The sequence below is a fragment of the Pristiophorus japonicus genome, chromosome 14, assembly GCF_044704955.1.
Source record: "Pristiophorus japonicus isolate sPriJap1 chromosome 14, sPriJap1.hap1, whole genome shotgun sequence".
NCBI lineage: Eukaryota > Metazoa > Chordata > Chondrichthyes > Pristiophoridae > Pristiophorus > Pristiophorus japonicus.
Window position 1 is genome coordinate 173,141,965 of NC_091990.1, and position 24,034 is coordinate 173,165,998.

At 47.8% G+C, this 24,034-nt stretch overlaps 1 protein-coding gene and 1 pseudogene across 1 annotated transcript in view; both read left to right on the forward strand.

Moving 5' to 3' along the window:
- eps8l2 (EPS8 signaling adaptor L2) overlaps positions 1 to 24,034 on the forward strand; it is a 257,881-nt gene that overhangs the window by 194,193 nt on the left and 39,654 nt on the right. The window contains exons 11-13 of the mRNA XM_070899849.1: positions 4,012 to 4,086; positions 5,785 to 5,933; positions 17,341 to 17,527. Coding sequence (XP_070755950.1) covers positions 4,012 to 4,086; positions 5,785 to 5,933; positions 17,341 to 17,527 — 411 coding nt within the window. The remainder of the gene's footprint in view (positions 1 to 4,011; positions 4,087 to 5,784; positions 5,934 to 17,340; positions 17,528 to 24,034) is intronic.
- LOC139280322 (U2 spliceosomal RNA) lies at positions 19,489 to 19,723 on the forward strand (annotated as a pseudogene).

Here is a 24,034-nt window from a genome sequence, read left to right on the forward strand (position 1 = left end):
TGCTACAGTTGTACAGGGCCTTGGTGAGGCCACACCTGGAGCATTGTGTACAGTTTTGGTCTCCTAACTTGAGGAAGGACATTCTTGCTATTGAGGGAGTGCAACGAAGATTCACCAGACTGATTCCCGGGATGGTGGGACTGACCTATCAAGAAAGACTGGATCAACTGGACTTGTATTCACTGGAGTTCAGAAGAATGAGAGGGGACCTCATAGAAACATTTAAAATTCTGACGGGTTTAGACAGGTTAGATGCAGGAAGAATGTTCCCAATGTTGGGGAAGTCCAGAACCAGAGGTCACAGTCTAAGGATAAGGGGTAAGCCATTTAGGACCGAGATGAAGAGAAAATTCTTCACCCAGAGAGTGGTGAACCTGTGGAATTCTCTACCACAGAAAGTAGTTGAGGCCAATTCACTAAATATATTCAAAAGGGAGTTAGATGAAGTCCTTACTACTCGGGGGATCAAGGGGTATGGCGAGAAAGCAGGAAGGGGGTACTGAAGTTTCATGTTCAGCCATGAACTCATTGAATGGCGGTGCAGGCTAGAAGGGCTGAATGGCCACCTCCTGCACCTATTTTCTATGTTTCTATGTTTCTATGTTTGAAATGTCGTAACAAGCCACGTGAGCAAATTCCACAACATCCAAACAGTAAAAGAAGTCAAGGTACACGTGCTTTATTGGAATAGCAGAGGATTCTTTGCAAGGAATTTGACAGGTGTCATACTTCTCCTTAAGATTGCTTAAAACGGTCACTTTCCCACAATCTCGAGAGATGGTTTTAATCCTGCCCACCCAGCGGAAACCAAGCGGTGGCGGTGTGAGGGGAGGAGTTAACTTTGCCCAGAGACTCACTTGCCAATGTTCCGCTGTCTTCCCACAGACTATGGCCTGGATTTTGCGGTGTTCAGAGGGCGGATTCGGAGACGGGGTCTGCTGTCAAAATCTAAAAGATTGACATCGGGGTGGGATTCGGCTCTGAACCTGCCTCTGTTTCAGTTTCCCAAGTGCTGGGTCTGCCTGCACTTTACAGACCCGACACTGACTGGCGGGTGAGCCAATTGAAGTAGTTAAGAGAATGTTTAAAGGTATTTCACCAGCATTTTTCAGCTGTTTGACACGTTTCACGGCGCTTGGGGACCACGTCAGGTTTCGGGTACTCAATGACTCTCCATTGCTCTGAATAGCTGACAGCTGCAAAAGTAGCATAAAAGCTACCATTTCACAGCTATAATAAAAACAGAGAATGCTGGAAATCTCAGCAGGTCAGGCAGCATCTGTGCAGAGAAAAACAGAGTTAACGTTTTGGGTCGATGACCTTTCATCAGAACCCGCCCCGAAACGTTAACTCTGTTTCTCTCCAGTGATGCTGCCTGACCCACTGAGATTTCCAGCATTCCCTGTTTTTATTTCAGATTCCAGCATCCGCGGTATTTTGCTTTTGTGTTACCATTTCACAGCAGTTCACTTTCCAATCTTAGAAGCTGGAGCCTTCAGGATTTGGAACATACTTTTGAGCTTTAGGAAAGTTGGAAGTGTTTGGAGTAAACTCTCTAACCAGTGTCACCTCCTTGGAGCAACCTCTCTCACCATTGACAGATCGCTTCTGTCATCTCAACTTCAGCTGCCATCTATTCCAACAGCATCGATGCCCTTGAAAAAATCTCACATTGCTCCTCAGAATCCCACCACGAGCAGCCTCAACACCAACATCACTAAACACACCAGCATCACCAACAACACCGACCTTCTCCGCAATCACCTGATGCTGCACAGGACACAGAGCATCAGCACCCAACAACATTACTGCCCGGGAGGCCAGGGCTGGCCTCACTATGGCCAGATTTACTTCACTTAACGCTGTGCACCCTGACTGCCATATGATGCACCAGATTGGCACCAACCCACACCAACACCATAAACATCCCTGCAATGCCCGAGCCATTCCTTTCACACTCAGTATCATTGCAGGAGGAACCGTTATGTCTCACTACAACTCACTAAGCCACTTCCAAAGGTGCACACAAAGCTGCCCAATTAGGCAAAGTGTTCAAAAATCAAGATTTCAATGTTTGACAACACATTAGCAGAAACTCTACATGAACATTGGCTAAAAGACCCAAGTGCCTACCTTGTGTGTTGTTATTGGTATGATTGATCAAGGATGAGGATGAGTGTGAGGGGTGGTTAGTGTGATGAGGATGTGATAATGTAAATAGAGAGGGATGGGTGGAGGTGCAAGGTAAGTTGGTGTGAGTAAGGATGTGCAGGAGTAGGGTTGGGAAGGCAGAGTGATGGGGATGTGATGAGAGGCACAGCAGGATGAGGTTGAGTGTGGCTTTGCAGTAACGTTTCATGATCGACTGAGATCATTGAAAGGTTTGTGCCACTGCAGCCTGGTCCTCCTGATGACATCCCTGCTTGTGCCCTCCTGTGCAATGTGCAACCAGGCTGAGTTGGTCTCCTGGGGAGGTCCCTTCCATCCATTGGAAGGCAAGAGAATCTCCCTGTGTGCTGTGACTCCCTCCATAAGCATCTGGAGGGTGTTGTGGGAGAGCCGTGCACCTCTGTGCAGTGCTCGTCAGTGTTTACTCAATGCTGCAGAACACTGACAGCACAACTGTCAAAATCAATGTGAGCGTGGTCCCTTTAAGGAAACTGTCTGTTGACACGTCATCAAATGACATCATCGGACCCGCTTCCTATTAATTGGCCGGGTGGGCTTAACAATCCCCATCCAGGGCAAAATCACTTCAACAGAGCGAGATGGAACCAGGAGCAGGATCGCAGTCTGCCACCTACCTCAGCCACACTTAGCCTGCCGCGGTGGGCGAAATCGTGGCCTATGTTTTTAATCTATTCCTCTGAACAGACGAGCAAGACATTTGCCGGAAACTGGTGGGGTCCTTCTTTAACTGTGCGGATCAGGCTCCAACCATGCCATCGGGGCCCGACTGCGATTGTAACCACAGGCCTGAGCGGGGAAGCAGTCGTTGCTGTTCCGCCAGGTTAACCCAACAGGAAGAGGAGCTGAAGCGAGAAGAGGCCGAAAGAGGGTTTTTTTCCCCCCCCACTTTCTTTGTGGAGCGTGGAGGAGCGGAAGTTCTCTTCTGGGCCCCAAGAGGAAAGTTTAGGCCTCCTCATTCCCCCACCCTCCTTGTATGCAAGAGCCTCCTGAATCTCCCCTCCACAACTTGCCTAAATACCAGGACTGTTTGGCTGCCCGATATTGCTCTCCTGCCCACTGGACAACTGCTGCGTCCCACTGGTGTTGGTTGGGAAATGTGCCGGGGGCATACTGGTGAGTCCCGGGAGTTAACATCAGGACATTTGCTGTCGCCCACTGCCCCACACCCCTCCCCCCACCCTGCTCAAATTAAAATCCAGGCTTAGGTCTTTCAGGCAATCTGCCTGTTCATCTCTCTGTATAGCTGTCTCGGTATCAATTTTGTTGCAAGAACCTTGAAATCTATGTGCACATAAGAACATAAGAAATAGGAGCAGGAGTAGGCCATACGGCCCCTCGAGCCTGCTCTGCCATTTAATAAGATCATGACCGATCCGATCATGGACTCAGCTCCACTTCCCCGCCCGCTCCCATAACCCCTTATTCCCTCATCGGTAAAAAAACTGTCTATCTCTGTCTGGCTTAAATTTATTCAATGTCCCTGCTTCCACAGCTCTCTGAGGCAGCGAATTCCACAGATCCACAACCCTCCGAGGGAAGAAACTCCTCCTCATCTCAGTTTTAAATGGGAGGCCCCTTATTCTGAGATTATGCCCCCTAGAATTAATCTCCCCCATCAGTGGAAACATAATTATGTTAATAATCGGATCATTGTAACTACAAATTATTAAGGAGAAATATGCTAAGTTATTGATCAATTTAACCATCTTCAATTTGTTTCAATCAAATGGGATGCTCTGGTTAGAAAACTGTTTGCCCATGGTTGCTAGTTCGGAGGATTGACGAACACTGTCACTGATCTGCACCTTTTCTTGTTTGCAGGCGAAACTGAAGAGACACATTCAAAATCCAAATGCTGTGGAATTGCTTCATTTCCTGTTTGGACCACTTGAAGTGGTAAAGTACAAGACCTTGTAGTGATAGCTATGCAATGGTGGCAGGGTAGGGGGAGGGCTGCTAATCATTGGGGGAGGTGTTAATCATCTGACAGTCGCCAGCAAGTATCCTTGCACAAAAACCCTCTCCCTGGACTTACTGTAAAAATGCGGCAAAGGTAAATCTGCACATGTCGATAATACATCGCTGTCACCCTTCCAAGTCTGAGTTTTAGATTCGCTGAAACACGAGTCTTTAGATCGGGTTTCCTACAGTGAAAATCCACTGGTTCTAAATTTGCTCCCAACTTCAAAATGAATAAGCAAACAAGTAGGCAAAGGTGCTTGTCTTAGTATTTTAGGGAAGTTAGAATAGGTTGGGGGAAAAAGTGAAGTTTAAACAATGGAAAAGGCAGAATAAAGACAAACTAATTGCAACTGGATGAACAGAAATGGAGGTAATTTTAACCCCCAGGGCAGGTGGGAGATTAAAATGTTAAAAAATGGACAACCCTACCCCACTTCCAGTTTTAACGGAGGTGGTCAGGAGGAGAGTGACCAACCTGCCTCCATTTTAGCATCACTTTTACTTTTAACACCCGAAGGGCAGGGTTTCCTGGGCCTCAGGAAACCCAGCAGCTGAAGCGAGGTGTGAAGGATCGGATGGAACGGCCAAGCGCCTTTACAGCTATTTTGTTGTTGATCTGTAAATTAGTCATTGGGTTTCCTACAGTGAAAATCCACTGGTTCTAAATTTGCTCCCAACTTCAAAATGAAGAAGCAAATAAGTAGGTAAAGGTGCTTGTCTTAGTATTTTACGGAAGTTAGAATAGGTTGGGGGAAAAAAAGAGAAAAAGTGAAGGGTTTAGACAGGTTGGATGCAGGAAGAATGTTCCCAATGTTGGGGAAGTCCAGAAGCAGGGGTCACAGTCTAAGGATAAGGGGTAAGCCATTTAGGACCGAGATGAGGAAAAACTTCTTCACCCAGAGAGTGGTGAACCTGTGGAATTCTCGACCACAGAAAGTAGTTGAGGCCAATTCACTAAATATATTCAAAAGGGAGTTAGATGAAGTCCTTACTACTCGGGGGATCAAGGGGTATGGCGAGAAAGCAGGAAGGGGGTACTGAAGTTTCATGTTCAGCCATGAGCTCATTGAATGGCGGTGCAGGCTAGAAGGGCTGAATGGCCACCTCCTGCACCTATTTTCTATGTTTCTATGTTTCTATGTAAGTGGCCCCTGATTAAATGGGGGCACTAAAACCGACACATTAAACAAATTAAACTTTTGACAGTAAACTTAAATCAAATTAGAATTTGGTTGCCGGGGGTGATGATGCACTCCAGTCCCTCCGGTGGACACCGCGTGCTCCATCTCCAGGGACACCCTGGCTCGGATGTAATCGCGGAAGAGAGGCAGGCAGTCGGGCTGAACGATCCCCTCGACGGCCTGCTGCCTGGACCGGCTGATGGCCCCCTTGGCCGTGCCCAGGAGCAGTCCTACGAGGAGGCCTTCCGATAAGTGCCTTTACAGAACTACTTGTGGGTCAGGTGCAGGAGTGTTTCCCACCCACTCCCCCCGGGCCCAAAAAACTACCCTGCAATACCCACTCCTGTCCGACCCTGATTATACATTAGACAATTTGATAGTAATCTGTCTACAGTGAATTTTTCCTCATTCTTTTTGGTTTTGATTTTAATGTGGTGCTATATTGGGGCAGGTGATTCGGGCTATCGGAGGACCGGACGTGCCCAAGACCATCATAAGCCCTCTGCTTTCCAAGGACGCTACGGATTTTCTAAGGGGCCACCTAACTCCTAAAGAGATGGCGCTGTGGGAGGCACTGGGAGAGGCATGGACAAGATCCAGGTGAGGAAACAAGGTCCCATTTTCTGCAATAAGCCAATCACAAAAATGGGGGAATGAGTGTATTGTTTATATAACAATGCATATTATATGGAGGATCTATGCTCATCATCATAGGTGGTCCCTCGAACGAGGATGACTTGCTTCCACCAGTTCACCGATGTTTCAATGAAGGACCCGATGTTCCAGATCCTGAACTCCAATTGAGAGGGTGGAAGATGCCCGTGCGTGGATTTTTTGAACATGTGGTGACCACCACACGGGCTCGACAGAGCAAGGGTTGAACCAGGACGACTGGAGACCCGCTCTGCTGCACGGACCTAGTGCGCACACATATCGCAGTGTGGGCTGGCCCGTGCTGCCCCTGGGCCCTCGGCTCTTCTGGGCCCCGTACCCTCATGGTTGTATGCTAGTTGTGCAGGAGATGCTCTGCTTGTACAGTGATTGCAAGATCCATTTAGAATGCTGCTGAATTTCTCTTCAATGCCTGACTAATGAATACTAGCTCTTCTGGCATCACCGACACAGCTTGCCCTGCTCTCAAAAATTGACTTCTTCAGTTCTGCAGCGGTTGAAAATGCTGAGACACACACGACCTGTGCAGTCACACATGTAAATGAATTGTCGGTAATTAACTGGTGTGTAATGGTGTGTATTGCTGATAAAATGTCCGTCTACAGATGGGAGAGAGGCCTGTGTCAGAGGGTTCCATGACCGTTGCCGGCATTGAGCTACCCACAGGCAGAATAATTCAAGTCAGAGGAGGGGAATGAGATACCAAAGGGCCAATTTTAACTCCTGGCGGGAGCAGGGCCTCATTTGTAATCTGCCGGCCAGCTGCTCAGCTGTTTCGGTCAGCAGCAGAGCCGCAGACTTTCCTTGTGGGGCCCGAGAGAGCACTTTTTATTCCCAAGAGCTTCACCCGCCCCACTCAGGATGGGTTAAAATGCCATTGGGGTCTTATGTATTCCTTCACGGCAAATGAGCCAAAGGTGGGCAGAGGAAAGGTTACAAGGACACCCTCAAAGCCTCCCTGATAAAGTGCAACATCTCCACTGACACCTGGGAGTCCCTGGCCAAAGACCGCCCTAAGTGGAGGGCGCTGAGCACCTCGAGTCTCATCGCCGAGAGCATGCAGAAACCAAGCACAAGCAGCGGAAAGAGCATGCAGCAAACCTGTCCCACCCACCCCTTCCCTCAACGACTATCTGTCCCACCTGTGACAGGGACTGTGGTTCTCGTATTGGACTGTTCAGCCACCTAAGGACTCATTTTAAGAGTGGAAGAAAGTTTTCCTCGATTCCGAGGGACATAAGAACATAAGAACATAAGAATTAGGAACAGGAGTAGGTAATCTAGCCCCTCGAGCCTGTTCCGCCATTCAATAAGATCATGGCTGATCTGGTCGTGGACTCAGCTCCACTTACCCGCCCGCTCCCCGTAACCCTTAATTCCCTTATTGGTTAAAAATCTATCTATCTGTGACTTGAATACATTCAATGAGTTAGCCTCAACTGCTTCCTTGGGCAGAGAATTCCACAGATTCACAACCCTCTGGGAGAAGAAATTCCTTCTCAACTCGGTTTTAAATTGGCTCCCCCATATTTTGAGGCTGTGCCCCCTAGTTCTAGTCTCCCCTACCAGTGGAAACAACCTCTCTGCCTCTATCTTGTCTATCCCTTTCATTATTTTAAATGTTTCTATAAGATCACCCCTCATCCTTCTGAACTCCAACGAGTAAAGACCCAGTCTACTCAATCTATCATCATAAGGTAACCCCCTCATCTCCGGAATCAGCCTAGTGAATCGTCTCTGTAACCCCTCCAAAGCTAGTATATCCTTCCTTAAGTAAGGTGACCAAAACTGCACGCAGTACTCCAGGTGCGGCCTCACCAATACCCTATACAGTTGCAGTAGGACTTCCCTGCTTTTGTACTCCATCCCTCTCACAATAAAGGCCAACATTCCATTCCCCTTCCTGATTACCTGCTGCACCTGCACTTTTTGGGATTCATACACAAGGACCCCCAGGTCCCTCTGCACCGCAGCATGTTGTAATTTCTCCCCATTCAAATAATATTCCCTTTTACTGTTTCTTTTCCCAAGGTGGATGACCTCACACTTTCCGACATTGTATTCCATCTGCCAAACCTTAGCCCATTCACTTAACCTATCTAAATCTCTTTGCAGCCTCTCTGTGTCCTTTACACAACCCGCTTTCCCACTAATCTTTATGTCATCTGCAAATTTTGTTACACTACACTCTGTCCCCTCTTCCAGGTCATCTATGTATATTGTAAACAGTTGTGGTCCCAGCACCGATCCCTGTGGCACACCACTAACCACCGATTTCCAACCCGAAAAGGACCGATTTATCCCGACTCTCTGCTTTCTGTTAGCCAGCCAATTCTCTATCCATGCTAATACATTTCCTCTGACTCCGCGTACCTTTATCTTCTGCAATAACCTTTTGTGTGGCACCTTATCGAATGCCTTTTGGAAATCTAAATACACCACATCCATCGGCACACCTCTATCCACCATGCTCGTTATATCCTCAAAGAATTCCAGTAAATTAGTTAAACATGATTTCCCCTTCATGAATCCATGCTGCGTCTGCTTGATTGCACTATTCTTATCTAAATGTCCCGCTATTTCTTCCTTAATAGTTTCAAGCATTTTCCCCACTACAGATGTTAAACTAACCGGCCTATAGTTACCTGCCTTTTGTCTGCCCCCTTTTTTAAACAGAGGCGTTACATTAGCTGCTTTCCAATCCGCTGGTACCTCCCCAGAGTCCAGAGAATTTTGGTAGATTATAACGAATGCATCTGCTATAACTTCCGCCATCTCTTTTAATACCCTGGGATGCATTTCATCAGGACCAGGGGACTTGTCTACCTTGAGTCCCATTAGCCTGTCCAGCACTACCCCCCTAGTGATAGTGATTGTCTCAAGGTCCTCCCTTCCCACATTCCTGTGACCAGCAATTTTTGGCATGGTTTTTGTGTCTTCCTCTGTGAAGACCGAAGCAAAATAATTGTTTAAGGTCTCAGCCATTTCCACATTTCCCATTATTAAATCCCCCTTCTCATCTTCTAAGGGACCAACATTTACTTTAGTCACTCTTTTTTCAATTTTTTATATATGTAAAATCTTTTACTATCTCTTTTTATGTTTTGCGCAAGTTTACCTTCGTAATCTATCTTTCCTTTTTTTATTGCTTTCTTCGTCATTCTTTGCTGTTTAAAATTTTCACTATCTTCTAGTTTCCCACTAACCTTGGCCACCTTATACGCATTGGTTTTTAATTTGATACTCTCCTTTATTTCCTTGGTTATCCACGGCTGGTTATCCCTTCTCTTTCTGCCCTTCTTTTTCACTGGAATATATTTTTGTTGAGCACTATGAAAGAGCTCCTTAAAAGTCCTCCACTGTTCCTCAATTGTGCCACTGTTTAGTCTGTGTTTCCAGTCTACTTTAGCCAACTCTGCCCTCATCCCACTGTAGTCCACTTTGTTTAAGCATACTACGCTCATTTGAGACACTACTTCCTCACCCTCATGCCTATGATGATATGATTCCAAACACCAGCAGCAGCATTAAAGTGTGAAATGAAGCCACTTCAGTTTAACTGCTCCCCCATTTCTTTCCCACCGATCGGTGAGAGTTAATAATCCATCTTTGGTATCTGATTCCCTCCCGCATTGTGCTTCAGCACAATCTCCATCTTTGGTCCCAGCTGGGATTCTGACAACACTTGGTTGATTGATGCGTGCAGGCAATGGTAACAGACACTCCTCAAACGCATGACCTTCAGATTAGAATAATAGTTTTCGCACTTTTCTATGTGCTGACCCACAGGAAAACTTAACACACTCCCAAGAATCTCTAAATTCTGCCGCACCTCCTCGGACCTTTGCAGATATTGATGTCTGGGAACCTCTGCAAAATTTGACTCAACCAACTTCTAATAGACAGTACCAACTATCCAACAGTGCTATCATTAGAAAACACGCTGCTCCCTGAGGCCTCCTCACCGCTCCTTTTATGGTCCCGACCTGCCGCTGGTGCAGCGTGGAGGCGTACTGCTTCAGGGAGCAGCGCGAGCAGGTGCAGGAGGGCGACGGCATCAAGTCCAGGTCAGTGATTGGAGGGCGGGCAGATACAGCAGGAGTGGTGAGAGACTGTGGAGGGACGTGATCCAGGGGAGGCGTGAGTTCGGGGCCAGGGGCCCAGAGGCAGCACGGGCCAGCCCACACTGCGATATGTACGCGCACTAGGTCCGTGCTTCAGAGCAGGTCTCCAGTCGTCCTGGTTCAACCCTTGCCACTGGATAAAGACCGAGCTCTGTCAAGCCCGTGTGGTGGCAACAGTCACCACATGTTAAAGACATCCACGCACAGGCATCTTCCACCCTTCAGGATGTCGTTCCGGTCCTTCATTGAAACACCTGTCAACTCATCCTTTTTTTGACGTGGAAGCAAGTCATCCTCGTTTCGAGAGACCGTCTATGACTGACATTAGAAAACAAAAATGTTTTTTGTAGTTCTACACTAGGGTCAGAAGACACCAGTTGGGACATTTATGGCTTCGGCGATGGGTTGGGAGCTGATGTGTGACATGGGGTAGAACGTCGCGTACAGATTTCTGTAAGAGCTGTTTTAACACATGTTGATAAATACTTAACCCAGGTTCTGATCGCTGGGATCGCAGTTCAGTGCTGTCACAATTCTTGCTTCAGAATGCTGGCTGGGCTACAGATCGACATTCCTCAAATGCCGCGCCTGACTACAAATTGTATGACTGGCATTGTGGGCCCCAGTAAAACATGAAGAGAATTTGCACAGGTTTTTCTAATTTAACTACAAGTTAGATTGATTGGCGCAGGCACCTTTTCTGACAGCAGCTCACTGTAATTTTTTTCATCAGCTACCACATTTGCTGTACCTTGCTCCCGGAAGTGCCGAGATAAAACCTGCCCCAGATATCCACCCGTCGCTGAATCTGCCAAAGTTTGCAGGTTATGGGGAAGGCCCCACAGCACACATGGCTTTGACAAGCTGAGAGAGTGTCCAGGGTGCAGGGTCCCCTTAAGCATTCTTTCACGGGCGTGACTCAACTTTCCCCTGGCCATGGAGTATTCCAGCAACCTTTCTGCCCCATCAACTTCGCCAAAAGTCCTGTAAAGACTCCTGTGCTGGGAATGGCGGGGTGCGTGGGGGTGGGGGGGCGGGGGGGGAGAGAAGATGGGGGGAGCCAAGTCATGCCTAGAAGATGCCATTCACAGGGTCACTATAAAACTTTGGACCAGATTTTCGGGGTCCAGGCTGATATTCTGTCATGGAAGCACAATTGGCCCTCACAACCACAAGGTGTTTGCCCAGTATGCCTAGTCACGCTCGACCTACCATTAAGCAAGCCTGTGATGCAGAAACTCTAATGCTCAGAGATTCTTCCCCGAAGCACTTCCCTTGTAAATGGCCTTGTAAAAACTGAATGGAAGTTCCGCCTTTCCAAAAAGCCATTCAGGAAGCCTTGATGGTAGATCAGGTGTCATTGGACCCAGCCTAATTCTCAGCCATTCCAGTGACTCCTACTAAAGTTACAGCGAGAGGCTGCCAGAATGGCTGTGGATTTTCAGTCTCCACAACATCTACGATAGTTCTCTCTACCAGTGGTGCTGCATTATCAACACAATAAAAACAGATTATCTGGTCATTATCACATTGCTGTTTATGGGGGCTTGCTGTGTGCAAATTGGTTGTCGTGTTTCCTGCATTGCAATAGTGACTACACATCAAAAAAGTACTTCTTTGGCTGTAATGTACTTCTTTTGGACGTCCGGTGGTCGTGAAAGGCGCTCTATAAATGCAAGTCTTTCTTTTTATTGTTTTCGTTTAATGGAACTTGTTTCTACCAATTTTCTTCATTCCTCTCCTGGAGCAACTGATAACTTCACAGGCCCTTGCTTACCTCTGCCCTCCCCCACCCTCAGCTGTATTTTTCCCAAGTGACCATTCTTCATACATCATCATCATCATAGGCAGTCCCTCGAAACGAGGATGACTTGCTTCCACGTCAAAAAGGGATGAGTTCACAGGTGTTTCAATGAAGGATCTAATATTCCAGATCCCGAACTACATCCTGAAGGGTGGAAGATGCCTGTGCGTGGATTTTTTTAACGTGGGGTGACCGTTGCACACCAGCCACCACACGGGCTTGACAGAGCTAGGTCTTGGTCCAGTGGCAAGGGTTACCCAGGACGACTGGAGACCAGCTCTGCTGCATGGACCTAGTGCGCGCACATATCGCTGCCCCTGGGCCCCTGGCCCCGAACTCTCGCCTCTCCTGGGCCCCGATCACATCCCTCTACAGTCTCTCACCGCTCCTTCGCCTCGACCTCGCCGCTCCTGCTGTATCTGCCCACGCTCCAATCACCGACCTGGACCTTGATGACATCACTCTTCGCTGCTGTCGCCCTCCTGCACCAGCTCGCGCTGCTCTGTGGAGTAGTACGCCTCCACGCTGCTCCCGAGGCCGCTCGCTGCTCCTTTTATGGCCCTGACCTGCCGCTGGAGTTCTCACGCAGGTCGGGGGCCTCCATATATGAGCCTAGGTGATGAGTGTCAACAAACCAAATGACCATTGGGGCATCAAATTTGATCCTGTCCCTGACTCCACCTCATCTCCATACTTTGAGTAGAGGTCACTGGATAACAATCAGGTACAAGAACCATCACTTCTTTTTCCTTTTAATCCCTGGGGAAGAACTGTATCACTTCGACTGCTGCTCGGGCTGACATCAGCTAACTTGACACATATTGTGGATCAAACGTAGGATTATTTCAGCTACTTTAGCTGCTGAGCTATCAGGGAGCAACATGTTTCAAAACATTTTGCATTAATTTGAAAAGTATACCAGCTAAGTAACTTTAGTTAAATTTTTTTATATTCTTGGGATGTGGGTGTTCAGCAAGGCTTAGTGGCTTCAGGTGAGATGGGGAGATCATCATCATAGGCAGTCCCTCGGAATCGAGGAAGACTTGCTTCCGCTCTTAAAATGAATCCTTAGGTGGCTATACAATCCAATACGAGAACCACAGTCCCTGTCACAGGTGGGACAGATAGTCGTTGAGGGAAAGGGAGGGTGGGTCAGGTTTGCCGCATGCTCTTTTCGCTGCCTGCGCTTGGTTTCTGCATGCTCTCGGCGATGAGACTCGAGGTGCTCAGCGTCCTCCCGGATGTACTTCCTCAACTTAGCGCGATCTTTGGCCAGGGACTCCCAGGTGTCAGTGGGGATATTGTACTTTTTCAGGGAGGCTTTGAGGGGAGAATTGAACGTTAGATAAACTAAAGAGTTTTCAAGATTTACATTTTTATGGGTATGATAAATAGACAAGTGATAATGGTCGAATGAGCCTATACACAATGTGTAATGTGAAGCCATCCCTGTGGTTTCATTTAAGGCCAGTGATATTATACTGAATCACCAACTTACTACAGGTACAAGCAAACTCAAGGGCATTCTTACATCAGTGCACATATAGTGTTTCAGTTCTGTAATGACAGGAGCATCAGCAAAGGTAAAATTACAAGCTGGATACATAATGGTTAAAAAAAAAAGACACCTTAATGGTTGAGACGTGATCCATCAACAGGACTGAAACATTTACCAATCTTTCTCACTTACACACAGATCAATCTCCTGTGTATTTCCAATATTTCCCGCTTTTATTTCAGATTTCCAGCATCTACGTTTCTTCTTTGTACTTACAAGTATATGAAGGTTAATGTGATAGTCCCCCCTGCAGGGCAATGCTTGTATTGCAGCACCTTATTCTCAGGTGCAACTTTCCAGAGAGGTTTATTGTGAGACGAAGACCATGAAATTCGGCAGCGGGGCAGTAACAGCGCAGGTGGAGGGTTCCTGCGCCGGGCGCGGAGGTCCCGCCCCGCAATCTATATTCGGGTTACCGCCGCCCCCCCCCCCCCCCCCCAAGAGGCTGCAGGGTGACTTGGACAGGTTAGGTGAATGGGCAAATGCATGGCAGATGCAATATAATGTGGATAAATGTGAGGTTATCCACTTTGGTGGCAAAAACAGGAAGGTAGAATATTATCTGAATGGTGACAGATTAGGAAAAGGGGAGGTACAACGAGACCTGGGTGTCATGGTTCATCAGTCATTGAAAGTTGGCATGCAGGTACAGCAGGCGGTGAAGAAGGCAAATGGGATGTTGGCCTTCATAGCAAGAGGATTTGCGTATAGGAGCAGGGAGGTCTTACTGCAGTTGTACAGGGCCTTGGTGAGGCCACACCTTGAACATTGTGTTCAGTTTTGGTCTCCTAATCTGAGGCAGGATGTTTTTACTATTGAGGGTGTGCAGCGAAGGTTCACCAGACTGATTCCCGGGATGGCAGGACTAACATATGAAGAAAGACTGGATCAACTAGGCTTATATTCACTGGAATTTAGAAGAATGAGAGGGGATCTCATAGAAACATATAAAATTCTGACAGGATTGGACAGGTTAGATGCAGGAACAATGTTCCCAATGTTGGGGAAGTCCAGAACCAGGGGTCACAGTCTAAGGATAAGGGGTAAGCCATTTAGGATCGAGATGAGGAGAAACTGCTTCACTCAGAGAATTGTGAACCTGTGGAATTCTCTACCACAGAACGTTGTTGAGGCCAATTCATTCGATATATTCAAAAGGGAGTTAGATGTGGCCCTTACAGCTAAAGGGATCAAGGGGTATGGAGAGAAAGCAGGAATGGGGTACTGAAGTTGCATGATCAGCCATGATCATATTACATAGTGGTGCAGGCTCGAAGGGCCGAATGGCCTACTCCTGCACCTATTTTCTATGTTTCTATCCATTGTGGCAATCATTTCTTATTTAAAAAAAAAAATTATTTCTCTTTCCCACTTGCTTTGGAGGCAGTTCAGAGAAGGTGCACAAGGCTGATTCCAGGGATGAGGGGGTTGACTTTTGAGGAAAGGTTGAGTAGGCTGGGCCTCTACTCATTGGAATTCAGAAGAATGAGAGGTGATCTTCTCGAAACATATAAGATTATGAGGGGGCTCGACAAGGTGGATGCAGAGAGGATGTTTCCACTGATGGGGGAGACTAGAACTAGAGGGCATAATCTTAGAATAAGGGGCCGCCCATTTAAAACAGAGATGAGGAGAAATTTCTTCTCTCAGAGGGTTGTAAATCTGTGGAATTCGCTGCCTCAGAGAGCTGTGGAAGCTGGGACATTGAATAAATTTGACAGAGATAGACAGTTTCTTGAGCGATAAGAGGATAAGGGATTATAGGGAGCGGGCAGGGAAGTGGACCTGAGTCCATGATCAGATCAGCCATGATCAGATTGTATTAAATGGTGGAGCAGGCTCGAGGGGATGTGTGGCCTACTCCTCCTCCTATTTCTTATGTTCTTATGTTAAATTTCACCCCTTGATAGGCCTACAGAGGTACACGCCCGGTGTACAGAGAGGGGGCGCTCCCGAATTTTCACACGGGGGTGAAAACGGGTCGCTGCGCACGGTGATGACATCATCACCGACACAGCAGAGTGGGACGCTATTGGTTAGGAGCAGGGCACTATCGGTTACCGCTGTCGATAACCTCCCACAGAATTTCGCGGGGGTCGCACCCAGGCAAAATGTTGTGTGTGCCCCGTTACAACGGGAGGTGCAAATGCCCCGGATTTTTCCCCTAACAGCACAATTCCCTTGTGGGTGGAGATGACATTTCTCATTTGTTTTTTGATATCTCTGACTCACCCACCCAGATCTATCATGAATAACTGGATTGTATTTGTATCTGCCCAGTATTTCCGGAGAAAAAGATGGAAATACAGCATGTGAAAAACACAGAGAGACCATGGAAGGTCCATAAAACAGAGAAGGAAGTAGATTTGAAGGAGGAACTTACAAAATCAGGGTGAGAGAGAGAGCGAGGAAAAGAGTCAGAGACAAGCAAAAAAATACAGAGAGAATTGGAAAAATGTGTGTGATTGGAGAACTAATAAAGACAGAGTGAAGGAGACAGAGAGTTGAAAAGAGGGGACCAAGTTACAGGCGAAGAAAGATCTTTTGTCTGAGAAGCATGTCATAGAGCTACAATTAGTGTATCATACAGAGTAGTGGCTGTGGAAACATGGGGACAAATCTCAGTTTCCTCTCCCTCATAAGGATCCTCATAGATAAGTTTGACCTTATATAAACTGCACTTCCTGCTTCCTGCAGGTAAGAACTCGCAGTGCAAATCTGCAGGTAAAGTGTCAGCTTGGCTAAATGGTAGCGCTCCCACCTCTGAGTCAGGAGGTTGTGGGTTCATGCACCACTCCAGTGATCTTGTATATGGGAACTTGCTCTGTACAAACTGGCTGCTACTGTTTGCCTCCAAATCATCATCATAGGCAGTCCCTTGAAACCGAGGAAGACTTGCTTCCACTCTAAAAATGAGTCCTTCGGTGGCTGAACAGTCCAATACAGGAATTACAGTGTCTGTCACAGGTGGGACAGACAGTCGTTGAGGGAAAGGGTGGGTGGGACTGGTTTGCCGCAAGCTCTTTCCGCTGCCTGCGCTTGGTTTCTGCATGCTCTCGGCGATGAGACTCGAGGTGCTCAGCGCCCTCCCGGATGCACTTCCTCCACTTAGGGCTGTCTTTGGCCAGAGACTCCCAGGTGTCGGTGGGGATGTTGCACTTTATCAGGGAGCCTTTGAGGGTGTCCTTGTAACGTTTCCTCTGCCCACCTGGGGCTCGCCTGCCGTGAAGGAGTTCCGAGTAGAGTGCTTGCTTTGGGAGTCTCATGTCTGGCATGCGGACATTGTGGCCTGCCCAACGGAGCTGGTCGAGTGTGGTCAGTGTTTCAATGCTGGCCTGGTCGAGGATGCTAATGTGCTAACAGTGCTAATGCATCCAGAGTAATTGGCTGTGAAGCACTTTAAGACATTCTGAAGGTGTGAAAGTCAATAGACAAAAAGTATATTTTTCTTCCTATGTATATTGACATGATAAGGTCAACTTTCAACTTTGTATCTGGATAGTGCTGTGCCTGTCACTGCAGCTTTTGTTGCTTCCCTTAATGCAGATCTAAGAATGAAAACAGTTGTAAGAAATGACCATTTAAAGGTAAGTGTAATGTCCTTAATAAAGCAATGTAATTGAGTACTGTAGACCGTGAGTAAGTGCAACCTTAGTCTTTTTATTCTAACTCCAGAGTGCTGGTACAGCATGGGTGGCCTGCTTATATACAGTGCTCCCTTGGGACTCCAACAGATACGCCCACTGGTGGCGGTATAATACTGGTTACATAGGGTTGCATACATAACATTAAGCATGTTGCGTGCTTAGAAACTGACAGCAACAGAAATTATGTTTCCTTTTCTTTCAGGGCTGATTGGCCAAAGGACCACTTTGTTCAGCCATATGTGCCGAGGTTTAGAAATGGCTGGGAGCCACCTTTGGAGAATTTTCGAGGAGTTCCCTGGGAACTGGACCCACACCAGGCGGCGGAGTCGACCACAACTGCAGTAGATACACAGCGCAGACAGGAGGAGATGAGGCGGCAATCTGAGGAGGTGAGATGTTCATGGTTAATCCTTTGTGTATCATAGAAAATAGGTGCAGGAGCAGGCCATTCGGCCCTTCGAGCCTGCACCACCATTCAATATGATCATGGCTGATCATTCACCTCAGTACCCCATTCCTGCCTTCTCTCCATACCCGCTGATCCCTTTAGCCGTAAGGGCCACATCTAACTCCCTTTTGAATATATCCAACGAACTGGCCTCTACAACTTTCTGTGGTAGAGAATTCCACAGGTTCACATAGTATTGTGCAATAATTTGAAATGTTACTAAAATTATATGTAACCATATGGATTTGCTTATTTATTTTTAAGAAGGAGTCCATTATAGTTATTGTATCAAATATTAAGTACATTATTGTTTGACCTCAGGGACCTGCACTTGATTCTAGCCCTGACTGACTGGTGGATGAAAGTCTCTATCTAAGAGTTTGGACTTGCCGCCTTCAGAAGGAATTGAGCTCAGAGTTCACAGGATGAATCTACCCCAAATTTTGTGTTAAATTAGCAATCTCGCTTTTGTGGTTAGCAGCAGACAAAAATGCATTTTACAGATACCATAGACTTTTCGCATGCTTTTGAGCAGCAACTTACAGGGGCCGAAATTCAGGGTCTCAAAGAAACCCGTTAATGCCCGTTTGCCACGGCCATTCTTAAAAATCGAATGGCCGCAGCTTTGGGGTCATCAGGCCGACCCGACCTAAATTCAGGTCGGGGATTTTTTGGCCTGGACCACATCCCACCCAAGTAGTTGTACTGGCAAATTAAAAGAAAATAAATACTTACCCATCTATTTTCAGCTCGGTCCGTCGATCCCCCGTCGCGTGGTGCCCCCCGGCAGGATTTTCTGCCGGTGCACCGTCTGAAGACGGTGTGGCCTGGCAACGTGGCCACCCTGAAAGGGGAGGGGCCCACTGCCACAATGCAAAAGGTTTTGCCGGCCGACTTGACAATCAGCCAGCAAAATACTGCCCCCCGGGTTCAGCCGGGCCGCCTCTTGGGTGCCAGGCCACTGGCCTGGCCGAAACTCTCTGTGGTGGCCCAGTGGCCAAAGTTTAAAAATTGATCGAATTTCTCTCCTTTAATGGGGGGGGGTGGTGGAGGCGGGGGGGGAGTGGTGGAGGTCAGGGGGGGCGAGGGGGGGCAGTGGCGGGGGGGGGGGAGTGGTGACACACACGTGCTGTAACATCACCATGTTGATTTTACAGTGGCGGATGGCCCAATCGACCCATTTCCAGCCAGTCAGCTTGGCTTTGAGTCTAAGGCCCGCCCTTGGTATGATCCATTTCCTGTTGGACTTTGAAAAAAATTCACAGTCCTGAAAATGGATCTACTTACCGTACCAGGAGTTCCAGCGATGAGTCATCATCCTAGGCAATCCTCGGAATCGAGGAAGACTTGCTTCCACTCCAAAAGTGATGGCTGAACAGTCCGATACGAGAGCCACAGACCCTGTTACAGGTGGGACAGACACTCGTTGGGGGAAGGGGTCGGTGGGGCTGGTTTGCCGCACGCTCCTTCCGCTGCCTGCGCTTGGCCTCTTCACGCTCTTTGCGTTGAGTACCAGTTTAAAAAACTCATAGGTGTGCCAGCTTTCTGATGCACCTGAATTTCGGCCCCACGGGATTTAGAGATGCTTATCAGCGCGGCGCCCTCTGTAGGGGATCTGTGGCATGTGCGTGTAGGACAAGCAACCGCGTGCCTCTTCAACCAATCAGATTAAGGAGCCCTCACTGAGACACCCACGGGGAAAAATTCCGTTGCGCCCCGTTTGGTGGCAATAACACTCGTGAGGCGTGAGACTTTGCGCCAGGCATGAGAAATTGGGCTTACCGCCCCTGTAAGGAAGTGGAGTGCAAAATAACATGCTCCACTTTCTTTCCCGGGTGGACGCATCAGGAGCGGGGTGCTACGCTACGCACTGGGCTGTGTGGCGCTGCCGCATAAGAGGGGCTCAATTCTCGGCCTTTTGGCTAAGATCAAGTGTAGTACCGTTTCTGACCAGCCACCATGACCTCATGGTGGTTTCTCCCTGGTCAGGAAGGTATATGCTTGCATTTTTGGAAACAGGAGGTGGGTGGGGAGGGTTGACCCATCCACCTCCATGGAGGTGTGTGGGGGACCTGACCCATCCACCTCCATGGCACGAACCTGGTATTGCAGTACTTCCAGGAACGGTACAGTGGCTCTAGGCCTTTTGGCTAAGAGCATTGGCGCAGAGTGATCCTTGACAGGTGCAAGGTGACCTCTGGCGTTTGTGATTTGACAAAGAATTGGAACGATTGGCTACAAATTTAAAAAAAAAAAAAAAATAAGAGGGGCTCTTCCCTTCATTGAAGGCAAAGGCCCCAAGCTGCAAAGACTGCAGTAATGAAAGGGGCCTCCCTGAGCACCACAGAGCAGTGGGTGCCGTGCCAACAACCCGGCACTCAAGCAGAGCGCCGGGCTGACCGATCGTGGCACGGATCCGCGTTCAAAGTGCCAACGGTGCACTTTCGGCAAAATCGGCTGAATTTCTTTTTGTGATGGTCCACGCCTCCTCTTTAACTTGCTGGCCAGCCTGTACGTGCCCGCCGAAACTGTCGCTGGCATTGCCCGGTGCAGCTTCAGGGGTCGATGCCCAAGTTAGGGTCTGGGGCGCTGATGGGCCGCTGTGCAAGGTGATGACATCAGCAGCGCTGGTGCAGCGGAGCGAGCCACTACGGGATACCGCTGCTGCTAATTTAGCGGGAGTCGTCAGCGGTGCCGGCCTGGGAGGCGCAAATGACCCCAATTTCTCAGCCCCAGCGGCTAAATCAGAAAGTGTCAGTTAGAATTGTTAATTCGCTATAAAAACATGTACAGAAAGCAAAATAAAGAGAGGGAAAGAAAGATGGGATTAAGAGAGAGAGAGAGAGACAAAAGAGATAGAAAGAAAAAGTTTTAAAAAAATGTTTTTTTAACTTATTTTAAATCTCCAACAATAATTCAAATCTGAAGGAATGAGACTTCACACGTAAAATTAAATTTTCAGGGCCAGAGAGGTTGTTTGGCAGAAATTACATCCTATCACACCTGGTGGAGAGGAATTCCCACCTTCACACTGAGGACAACCTCCATCGTGTTGTGTGGCACTACCACTGCGCTAAATGGCATAGATTCAGAACAGATCTAGCAGCTGAAAACTGGGCATCCATGAGGCGCTGTGGGCCATCAGCAGCAGTAGAATTGTATTCCACCACAATCTGTAACCTCGTGGCCCGGCATATCCCTCACTCTACCATTAACATCAAGCCAGTGGACCAAACCTGGTTCAATGGACTGGCCTGCCGGCATAGGCTGGTTGGGCCGAATGGCCTGTTTCTGTGCTATCCTATGTAATCCAATGAAGAGCATGCCAGGAGCAGCACCAGGCATACCTCAAAATGAGGTGGCAACCTGGGGAAGCTGTAACATAGGACTACATGCATGCTAAACAGCGGAAGCAGCGTGCTATAGACAGTGCCAAATGATCCCACAATCAACGGATCAGATCAAAGCTCTGCAGTCCTGCCACATCCAGTCGTGAATGGTGGTGGACAATTAAACAACTAATGGGAGGAGGAGGCTCCATTAATATCCCGATCCTCAATGATGGCAGAGCCCAGCATTTGAGTGGCAAAAACGAGGCTGAAGCGTTTACAACTATCTTCAGCAAGAAGTGCCGTATGGATGATCCATCTCGGCCTCCTCCTGAGGTCCTATCATCACAGAAGCCAGTTTTCCAGTCAATTCGATTCACTCCATGTGATATCAAGAAACGGCTGATCACACTGGATACAGCAAAGGCTATGAGCCCCGACAACAACCCGGCTGTCATGCTGAAGACTTGTGCTCTAGAACTAGCCACACCTCGAGCCAAGATGTTCCAGTACAGCTACAACACTGGCATCTACCCAACAATGTGGAAAACTGCCCAGGTATGTCCTGTCCACAAAAAGCAGGACAAATCCGGCCAATTATCACCCCATCAGTCTACTCTCAATGATCAGCAAAATGATGGAAGGTGTCATCGACAGTGCTATCAAGCGGCACTTACTCACCAATAACCTGCTCACCGATGCTCGGTTTGGGTTCTGCCAGAACCACTCGGCTCCAGACCTCATTACAGCCTTGGTCCAAACATGGACAAAAGAGCGGAATTCCAGAGGTGAGGTGAGAGTGACTGCCATTAACATCAAGGCAGCATTTGACCGAGTGTGGCATCAAGGAGCCTGAGTAAAACTGAAGTCAATGGGAAGCAGGGGGAAAACTCTCCACCGGCTGGAGTCAGACCTAGCACAATGGAAGATGGTTGTTGGAGGTCAATCATCCCAGCCCCAGGACATCGCTGCAGGAGTTCCTCAGGGCAGTGTCCTAGGCCCAACCATCTTCAGCTGCTTCATCAATGACCTTCCCTCCATCATAAGGTCAGAAGTAGGGATATTCGCTGATGATTGCACAGTGTTCAGTTCCATTCGCAACTCCTCAGATAATGGAGCAGTCCATGCCCGCATGCAGCAAGACCTTGATAACATTTAAGCTTGGGCCGATGAGTGTCAATTAAAATTCGCACCCCACAAGTGCCAGGCACTGATCATCTCCAACAAGCAAGAGTTTAACCACCACCCCATGACATTCCAATGGCATTACCATCGCTGAACCCCCCCACCATCGACATCCTGGGGGTCACCATTAACCAGAAACTTAACTGGTCGAGCCAAATAAATACTGTGGCTACAAGACTGGGTCAGAAGCTGACTATACTGTGGCAAGTGTCTCACCTCCTGACTCCCCAAAGCTTTTCCACAATCTACAAGTCACAAATCAGGAGTGTAATGTAATACTCTCCATTTGCCTGGATGAATGCAGCTCCAACATTCAATACAATCCAGGACAAAGCAGCCCGCTTGATTGGCAGCCCATCCACCACCACCTTAAATATTCACTCCTGCCACCACCTGCATTCGTGGCTGCAGTGGGCACCATCTACAAGATGCACTGCAACAACTCACCACGGCTTCTCTGGTAGTTTTTAAATGGAAACTTGCAAGCTCTACCACCTAGAAGGACAAGGGCAGCAGGCGCATGGGAACACCACCATCTGCAAGTTCCCCTCCAAGTTCCATACCATCCCGACTTGGAAATATAACGGCCGTTCCTTCATCGTCGCTGGGTCAAAGTCCTGGAACTCCCTACATAACAGCACTGTGGGAGTACCTTCACCACAAGGACTGCAACGGTTCAAGAAGACGGCTCACCACTACCTTCTCAAACGCAACTAGGATGGACAATAAATGCTGGCTTTGCCAGCGATGCTCACATAAGAACATAAGAACATAAGAAATAGGAGCAGGAGCAGGCAATATGGCACCTCGAGTCTGCTCTGCCATTTAATATGACCATGGCTGATCCGATCATGGATTCAGGTCCACTTCCCTGCCCGCTTCCCATAACCCCTTATCCCCTTATCGGTTAAGAAACTGTCTATTTCTGTCTTAAATTTATTTACTCTCCCAGCTTCCACAGCTCTCTGAGGCAGCGAATTCTACAGATTTACAATCCTCTGAGAGAAGAAATTCCTCCTCGTCTCAGTTTTAAATGGGCGGCCCCTTATTCTAAGATTATTCCCTCTAGTTCTAGTCTCCATAAGAATTAGGAGCAGGAGTAGGCCATTCAACCCTTCAAGCCTGCTCCGCCATTCAATAAGATCATGGCTGATCTTCTACCGCAAATCCACTTTGCTCGACTATCCTCATATCACAGGAACAAATAATTTAAAAAATTATACAGCAACAAAACAACCTCCTTTGATTTGTAAATAAAAGGAATAAAACTAAAAATACTGGAAATCTGAAACTGTTGTGTATCTATAAAGCATGCACTCCCATGTTCCACCACCAGGGGGCTCATCCCCTGAAATCCCAAGGGATCCCAGCATCCCTTGGGAGCACTGTATATAAGCCGGCCCCTAAGGCCTGTTCCTCACTCTGGAGTGTCTTATTAAAGACTGAGGTCACTGTTACTTTAATCTCCCTGTGTGCAGCCTCATCTGTGTTAGGAACACAATAGAAACAACAGCAGAAAACACTGGAAACACATCGCAGATCAGTCCGCTTTCACGGAGAGAACAGGCAAATTAGCATTTCTGACTACTTAACACCTGCTTTTCTCCTGTTTGGACCATCATACCCTGTACTAAAATGGCAGCAACTCCGATCTGATCAATAAACATTCAATCCATCTTCTCTTCTCTTCCTTGGGCTGCCTGCTAGTGCCTTAGCTGTCGCAATCTCTGTTTCTTTCATGTCTTTAATTTACTTGGTTCATGTAAAGATCATATCAGCCATCTTACAATCTCTTGCTTTTCTTTTGAATTACAGGTCATTGCACTGATACATCCTCGCGTGTTTTTCCCTCCCTCTCCCCTTTGTTCTGATTGAATTTAAGTTCTTGTTCAATTATAATTTTCCACTTCTGAAGAGAGGCTGCAGTCTGAAAT